General features: G+C 51.1%; 2 protein-coding genes across 3 annotated transcripts in view; both read left to right on the forward strand.

The window, feature by feature from the left end:
• The window catches only part of itga2b (integrin, alpha 2b), an 11,873-nt gene extending 9,399 nt beyond the window's left edge, over positions 1-2,474 (forward strand). The window contains exons 22-31 of the mRNA XM_030088870.1: positions 1-82; positions 617-696; positions 809-889; positions 971-1,076; positions 1,218-1,373; positions 1,460-1,546; positions 1,635-1,754; positions 1,859-1,960; positions 2,073-2,192; positions 2,278-2,474. The exon at positions 1-82 is cut by the window's left edge and continues 11 nt beyond it. Coding sequence (XP_029944730.1) covers positions 1-82; positions 617-696; positions 809-889; positions 971-1,076; positions 1,218-1,373; positions 1,460-1,546; positions 1,635-1,754; positions 1,859-1,960; positions 2,073-2,192; positions 2,278-2,385 — 1,042 coding nt within the window. The 3' untranslated portion in view covers positions 2,386-2,474. The remainder of the gene's footprint in view (positions 83-616; positions 697-808; positions 890-970; positions 1,077-1,217; positions 1,374-1,459; positions 1,547-1,634; positions 1,755-1,858; positions 1,961-2,072; positions 2,193-2,277) is intronic.
• A 404-nt stretch (positions 2,475-2,878) lies between these two features.
• Positions 2,879-7,214, forward strand: syngr1a (synaptogyrin 1a). Of its 2 annotated transcripts, none has more exons than XM_030088890.1 (4): positions 2,879-3,391; positions 4,431-4,668; positions 5,297-5,442; positions 7,082-7,214. In XM_030088890.1, the coding sequence occupies exons 1-4, from the start codon at positions 3,290-3,292 to the stop codon at positions 7,202-7,204; spliced, it is 609 nt and encodes a 202-aa protein (XP_029944750.1). In that variant the 5' UTR covers positions 2,879-3,289; the 3' UTR covers positions 7,205-7,214. The 2 variants fall into 2 exon arrangements, with proteins under 2 accessions (XP_029944750.1, XP_029944749.1); XM_030088889.1 differs by having other exon boundaries at positions 2,935-3,391; positions 5,917-7,214.
• The last annotated feature ends 518 nt before the right edge of the window (positions 7,215-7,732 follow it).

Raw genomic sequence — 7,732 nt, forward strand, 5'->3', positions numbered from 1 at the left:
GGTGGTGTGTGTTCAGAGGAAGGAGCAGCAGGCCGTCCTGGTGGCCTGTGACCTCGGGAACCCGATGAAACGAGGCCACACAGTGAGTGAAGCCCCTCATCTCAGTGAGCAACACCTGTCCGCCGCGCTTCACGCTGTCGCCACGGCGACGGGAGCACCGCTCAGATCAGAGCAGAGCACTTTGTGACATTGATGCTAACGGCTGTCAGTGATCTGAAGGCTGCGTCTCTGGAGAGGCGAGACGAGAAGACGCGATTCAGAGCGAAAGCAGAAAGAGCAGAAAGAGAACGAACAGTCCAACCGTTCTGACGGTGCGACAGGTGACGGTGCAACAGGTGACGGATCCTGACATTTAAAAACCATTAAAAGAACCTTAAATTTGATTCTGGGGCAAATGCAGCGACTGTACAAGGTCCATGGGGTAATTTAACGTGATAGACTTCAGATGGTGGGGGTTCAGGTGATGGTCCCCGATGTGATGGTTGTAAATGTGCTGATACTTAATGTGAGGGTTGTAGGTGTGACAGTACCTGATGTGATGGTCCTCGATGTGATGGTTGTAGATGTGATGGTACCTGATGAGACGTCACCTCCGTCTGAGTGCTTGTGTTTGCAGCTCCAGACGACTCTGCTGTTCAGCGTGGCTCGTCTGGAGGAGGTGGAGGACCACATCACCTTCAGCCTCCAGGTCACGAGGTACCGCCTCCTCCTGTCCTGTCCTCTCCTGTTCTCTCCTGTCCTCTGTCTCAGCGTGCTGAAGCGTTTTCCTTCACCCGTCCGTCCTCCGTGTTCCTCCTCTGGTTCTCAGTAAGAACCCGGTGAACGGCAGCAGTAACCAGGTGAACCTGCGGGTCCGGGTGGAAGCCGAGGCTCAGCTGGAGATCAGAGGGTGAAGACGACCAGCTGTCTGATGAAGATGATGGTGACGATGAAGATTAGGGTGGTTGACAGCTTCACTCTGTGTCTTCAGAGGCTCGTCCCCTCCAGACGTCGTCCTGCCTCTTCCTGACTGGCAGCCTGCAGTGCATCCTGGGAGTTTAGGCGAGGTGGGTCCACTGGTGGAGCACGTCTACGAGGTGAGACCGACTCTTCCTCCTCTGCTGATGAGGATGAGGATGCAGCTTGACAGTTCGTGGTTGGAGCGGCTGATGGAGAAGATTGTTGCTATACTAAACTAATGCGTTGCTGTTGTTGTTGTTGTTGCCATGGCGACACAGCTGCGGAACCAGGGCCCCGGCTCGGTGAACGCCCGGCTCACCGTGGACTTCCCGTCCTCCTGGAGACGCCGCCTCCTGCTCTACATGTTCTCCAACGCCTCAGAGGAGTCTCTGAGCTGCAGGACCCTGAACGCATCACAGATTGACCCCTTCAAGGTCCGGGACCCCTCCACCCCCCCACTCCACCCCCACCCACCCCGCTCTCTGACCTCTGACCCGCTGTTGACCTTCTGTCTCTCCAGCTCGTTGGAGATGTCTCCAATGTTCCTGCAGTGTCTCGGTTGGTCCAGCAGGAGGAGACAAACACCCAAAGGCAAACTGTCCATGTGGTAAAGACACTGCAGCTCAGCCCTGCTGCTACACCTGCACAGCTGGTAACTCAAACCTGTGTGTGTGTGTGTGTGTGTGTGTGTGTAGAACTGCAGCAGCACCGAGGCAGGGTGTGTGCGGTTCGTGTGTGATGTCATGGCGTTGGGGCGTGGCTCCAGTGCAGTAATCAGAGTATCAGCTCGGCTTTGGACACACACGCTGAATCAGGTGAGTAAACACAAACTGCAAAGCTGTGTTAGAGTCTTTGTTTTCTGGGTTCAGATCGCCCGTCTCTGAAGTTTCTGTTGTTTACGTCGTGAAAAAAAATACAGGATCCGAACCTGAACTTCCAGCTGGTCTCCTCCGCCTCCTACTCCGTCATCAACACCACCTCCAAGGTCCAACCACTGCTGCTGGACAGAGGACAGGCCCAGGTACACACACACACACACACACACACACACACACACACACACACACACACACACACACACACACACACACTTATTGATACCGTCTTTGATGTGTGTGTGTGTGTGTGTGCAGACTCAGCTCAGTGTGGCGTGGCGTCCTGATGGAGAGAAAGACGTTCCCATTGGCTACATGGTCCTGTCGGTCGTCTGCGGACTCCTCCTCCTCTGCCTGCTCTGCTGCATCTTCTGGAAGGTCTCAGTCAGTCAGATGATCCAGCAGCACTGGTTTTCCTTTCTGCTGACCGTGTGTGTGTGTGTGTTTGTGTGTGTGTGTGCAGCTGGGTTTCTTCAAGAGAATTCGTCCCCCCTCTGGTGATGATGCTGATGATGATGATGATGGTGACGAAGAGCAGCCTCTGGCCGAAGAGTCACATGATCTCAGCTGAGCCTGGAAACGTTTCTCTGTTGTTTGAAACTGATTCACGTCTGAACTCAGAAAATAAAGTCAGCAAAACCCCAGCGTCTTCAGCAGTGTTCTCATATGTTGGTTTTCAGTTCAACTCAATTTGGATTTCAGTTTCAGACAATCTTCAAATTATATTTTTTCCATCAAAGATGAAAGTCAAACCCTTTTTCTAAAGCTGTGCTGCTTTGTTTCATTCAGTCTTTCATGGACTGAACTCTTCTTCAACTGCAAAGATTCACTTCGTTATTTAACCGATCACTAACTTGACCTTCGACCTCAGGGGTGTCACCAGTCACCTCACCCCACAGCCAGCACTCTTGCCCGGGAAGTTTCTCCCTGAGCTCCATCTTCCAGGAGTTCCTCCTCCTCTGGTGTTTCCGCCTGAGCGTCGTCTTCCAGGTAGAGTAATTCCACCTCCTGAACCATGACTGGACCATCGTCACTGTGTTTTAATCTTGAGCGTCTGTGATTGGTGGATGTGAAAGGAGGGGCGGTCCCCTGCCTGGAAGACGTAACTCAGGGTGAAAAAACCTTCTGGTCAGTCAGGAGGGATGAGAAGGATTAGAACAGATTACAGAGCAGTTTAGAAGAGTAGAGGAAGACAGCACACACACACACACACACCTCAGGATTCAGACACACATCATGAGGAACTGAGCCAAACTGGACCGAAGTGGACTCAAGAGGACCTCACTACTCAGGACTTGATTGAAGTGAGATTGAGTTACAGAAGACTCTGACAGGATTGGAGGGAGCAGGAAGAGGAGGAGGACTGAAGTGGTCTGGACGGGGCTGAAGTGGTCTGAACGGGGCTGAAGTGGTCTGAACTCGACTGAAGTGGTCTGAACGAGACTGAAGTGGTCCAGCTCAAGGCAGCAGTCCTCATGGACGGCTTCCAGGCGTACGGGGCCGGTAAAGCCGGCGGGGCGTTTGACCCCTTGACCTTCATTCGACAGCCTCAGACGGTGGTGAGGATCCTCTGCTGGGTGAGTGGCGAACGAACCAATTGTCTCGTGAGAAGCTCACCTGAAGTGTCTCACCTGGCTCCTCCCAGCAGGGCGGGGCCAGGTGCTCGGTTTTGAAGCCTGACAGTGACATTCGACCTAAGGTCATTCTACTATCAAGCCATTTCAACTGAATACTGAGGTTTCTAAACCTCAATATTCAGGTCGATTGACCGGGTCGATTGACCCTGCAAGCGACTCGGGTTTTAATCGGCTCGGCTTGAGTGTGAAAGGCAGACCCGGGTCGACGTGGTAATTTACGTGATGACGTCGCCGTAGCGTGGCTGCGTTAGCGCGCTAGTTGTTTTTGTTGGACACAGCGTGAGAAAGCCTTCGTCAAGGTGACCCAGCATCAGCAAGATAGCGAGATCAGAGAGCTTCTCCTGATCTCCAGTGGAGAAGAGGAGATTTGTCGACAGGTAACAGGGACTGAGCTCCTCTGCATTGTTTCAGCTAGCTGTGCTCTGTCGCGATGATGATGTCATCAATGTGGGACAATATCAGCGAGGGAAAACTCAACCACGCAGCTCGCCTGCAGGCAGTTAGAGCCGGGTCTGCAGGCCGTGGGCAAGGGGTCAAATGCTGATTACTAGCAGGTCGACCCGGGTTTTAAAAACTCGGGTCGACCTGCTAGTTTCAGTGTGAAATGGGTATTAGTCTTCATCCAATCAGAAGCAAGCAGAGAAACCTGTGGTGACTGATCTTCCGGATGCGCTGCACTTTCCCTGGTTTCTTTTGGCTTTGGTGGCTGGTTAGTTGTTTGGTTGGTTCGCTGCTTGGTTGGTTGGTTAGCTGGTTAATAAGTGCCTGCTAGTTGCGGCGGCCTGGTCGCTGCTCTGGTTTGTGGATATTCTCAGGATCTCATGACTCGGTCATGAGGCTGCAGCTCACATTCCTGAGAGCAGAACACCAGACTCGACAAACAAAAGCCCAGTGTTCAGCTGCGCCGCGCTGTGATTGGACCAGACCTTCCAGGTTACCCCCCCCTCCTCGTGACGTTGGTGTGTTCTGCCATCTCCAGCTCTTCTCCATCGTCATTCTGGGCTGCGTGGCGAATGAGGGCTACGTTAACCGGCCCGAGGAGGTGGAGGAGTACTGCATCTTCAACCGCAACCAGAATGCCTGCAGCTTTGCTGTCACCATGGGAACGCTGGGCTTCCTCTGCAGCGCCGCCTTCCTGGCGCTCGATGTTTACTTCCCTCAGATCAGTGGCGTGAAGGACAGGAAGAAGGCCGTCATGGCCGACATCGTGGTGTCAGGTGAGGTCCGCCGCTGCTGGGAGGAATCTCAGTCGCTTGGCAGTGAGCTCAGACTCCTGACGGATGTTTCTGACTGGAAAAGTCTCAAACTGCATCAGTGATCAATAAACTGACCTGTAACTAAAGATGAAGAGCAATAAAATTCATCTGCTCCACCACCTGGCAGCATGTCTGTTGCTCATAATGAGTCTGTTGAAAACATCTTCCAACTGTGTGTTTGATGACCTGTGATGACCTTTGATGTGATGAACCGTGATGACTTGTGATGATCTGTGATGTCATAACCCATGATGACGTGTGATGACCTGTGATGTCATAACCCATGATGACGTGTGATGACCTGTGATGTCATAACCCATGATGACCCGTGATGACCTGTGATGTCATAACCCATGATGACCCGTGATGGCCTGTGATGTCATAACCCATGATGACCCGTGATGGCCTGTGATGTCATAACCCATGATGACCCGTGATGACCTGTGATGTCATAACCCATGATGACCCGTGATGGCCTGTGATGTCACGACCCATGATGACCCGTGATGACTTGTGATGACCTGTGATGACCTGTGATGATCTGTGATGTCACGACCCATGATGACCTGTGATGACCCATGTGTTGCAGCCCTGTGGTCCTTCCTGTGGTTTGTGGGCTTCTGTTTCCTGGCCAATCAGTGGCAGGTCTCTAAAGCGGAGGACAATCCTCTGAATGAAGGCGCCGACGCTGCTCGAGCCACCATCGTCTTCTCCTTCTTCTCCATCTTCACCTGGGTTTGTACCCGCACACCTGAGTGCACACGCTGTTACTGAGTTCAAAGGTCACACACACGTTTGTTCAAAATGTTATTTCACATTGAGATGACCACACTCGATGCTTCACACTGTAAAGAAGAGTTTTTATTTCTCAAAGGCTAGATATTAACCACTGTGAAAGTTCAGAGAGAACAGATGACACCTGGAACCTGATGTTAGGGAATTTAACTTTGTGTTCTTCATGATCTGAAAGAACCTGACTGCTCAATATGGTCAGATTTTCTCATTGTTTTCAGAGAAGAAGAGGCTGTAATTCATGATGATTTTGTTTACATTTCAGACAATGTTCCAGCTGCTGAAACTGAATTTTTAAACTTGAAACTGTTTTTATTTTCTTTATTGTTCTGTGTTGTAAAATGTTCATGTGGTGTCCTGTTGTTGTGTATTGTTGTATGCATGTTTTTGTTGTGCTGCGTGTGTGTGTGTGTGTAGGGAGCTCTGACTCTGCTGTCGTTGGAGCGTCTGAAGCGAGTCTCCTTTGAGGAGGAATACAACAAACTGTTCAGCGCGCCTCTCGCCTGACACACACCTGACTTCACCTGTGCTTCCCAGCCAATCAGAGGGCTTCCTGAATGGACTCTGATTGGCCACACTAAGTGCCTCTCATCCCATGTGCCTTCCTGTTACCACGGTAACAGAGTAACGCTGTTTCCATCCTCAGATGCTGGAGAAGATTGGAGAACTTTCACCTCTGTGTTGCAGTGACATCATCCCACTGTGGCGATGTCATTACAATGACATCATTGTAGTGATGTTAGGTTGGTGATGGTATCGCAATAACGTCACTTTGAATGACTTTGTGGTGATGTCATTGTGATGACATCGCCAAAGGTGACTTCATGGTTATAGTGATGACATCATTGGGAGGATATCATGGTCGTGAGATCATGGTGATGATGTCACACTCATATAAGTGGGAATTAAACATGTCAACAAACTGATCTTTGCTCATTAACCCGGAGTGTTTCCAGTTGTTGAACTCGTGGAGTAAAGTTCATTCATCTTCTATTTCACTCATCTAGTTCAGGGTTTCAGGGTGTTGGAGCCAATCCCAGCTGGCTTATGGGTGAGGGCAGAATCCTCCTGGAATGAAATGACTTCAGAGTCAATAAAATGACACAAATGATTAAAACCAAAAAACCTCTTTGAAAGATAGAAACCCTCAAGCAATCCCTGATGAAAGTCTGTTCCGACGTCCTGGAGTGACAGCAGATCATTTTGCAGCAACAATTAAACAAGCAGAACATTTGGATTTAGCATCGTAGTCGAGAACATATCAATGATCTCTGCTGTTCACAGAACAGAAGTGTTGACAGATGTTCTGCAGATGTGAGGAGGAGAACAGAGGAGGTTCTCCAGGAATGTAGCTCCTGAGCGACAATCTGACATGATAAAGATGTAAAATGTCATTTTGTAGTTAATAAAAACTGCAGAACCTGGAGTCATGATCTGCTTCCTGAGAAGTTCTTTGATGCTTCAGTGCTGAGTCTGAAATGATCCTGGTGTTAAATGTTCTTCAGTCGACGCTCTGTTTCTGGTTCCGGGATTCCTCAGACCGGCTTCATGGTTCTGGTTCTGCGGTGGTTCTGGTTCACAGGCGCTGCTGGCTCTGCTCGCCCTGCACAGGTTCAAACTGGGGGCCGACTCCGTCACCCTCAACCAGGACTACGTGGACCCCAACCCCCAGGAGGTGATGGAGCCCCCCCCTTCTGAGGAGTGACCACAAGAGACCCCCCCAAAGGAGTGACCAGTGCCCCCCTCCTCAGGAATCAACAGCAGAAACCCCCCCCAATGGGTGACGAGTAGAACCCCCCTCCCCCACCCCTCCTGAGGATTGACCAGTGGGGGCGCTGTGGGTATTTTGACGAGCTGCTGGTTCTAAGGCAGCTATGCTGTGATGCGTTTAGGTACTCCACACAACCTGACTGGTGAGCTTCCAAGTCGTAGCGCCACCTGCTGTTAGAGGGAGTCGGGTTTCATGTCGTAGCGCCACCTGCTGTTAGAGGGAGTCGGGTTTCATGTCCTCACACCACCTGCTGTCGCAGAGAGTCGGGTTTCATGTTGCGCCAACTGCTATTGGAGGGAGTCAGGTTTCATATCGTAGCGCCACCTGCTGTTAGAGGGAGTCGGGTTTTATATCGTAGCGCCACCTGCTGTTAGAGGGAGTCGGGTTTCATATCGTAGCGCCACCTGCTGTTAGAGGGAGTCACATTAAAGGGACAACATGTTGAGCTGGTTGCCTTCACTC

Source organism: Salarias fasciatus, chromosome 4 (assembly GCF_902148845.1).
Source record: "Salarias fasciatus chromosome 4, fSalaFa1.1, whole genome shotgun sequence".
NCBI classification, from domain to species: domain Eukaryota; kingdom Metazoa; phylum Chordata; class Actinopteri; order Blenniiformes; family Blenniidae; genus Salarias; species Salarias fasciatus.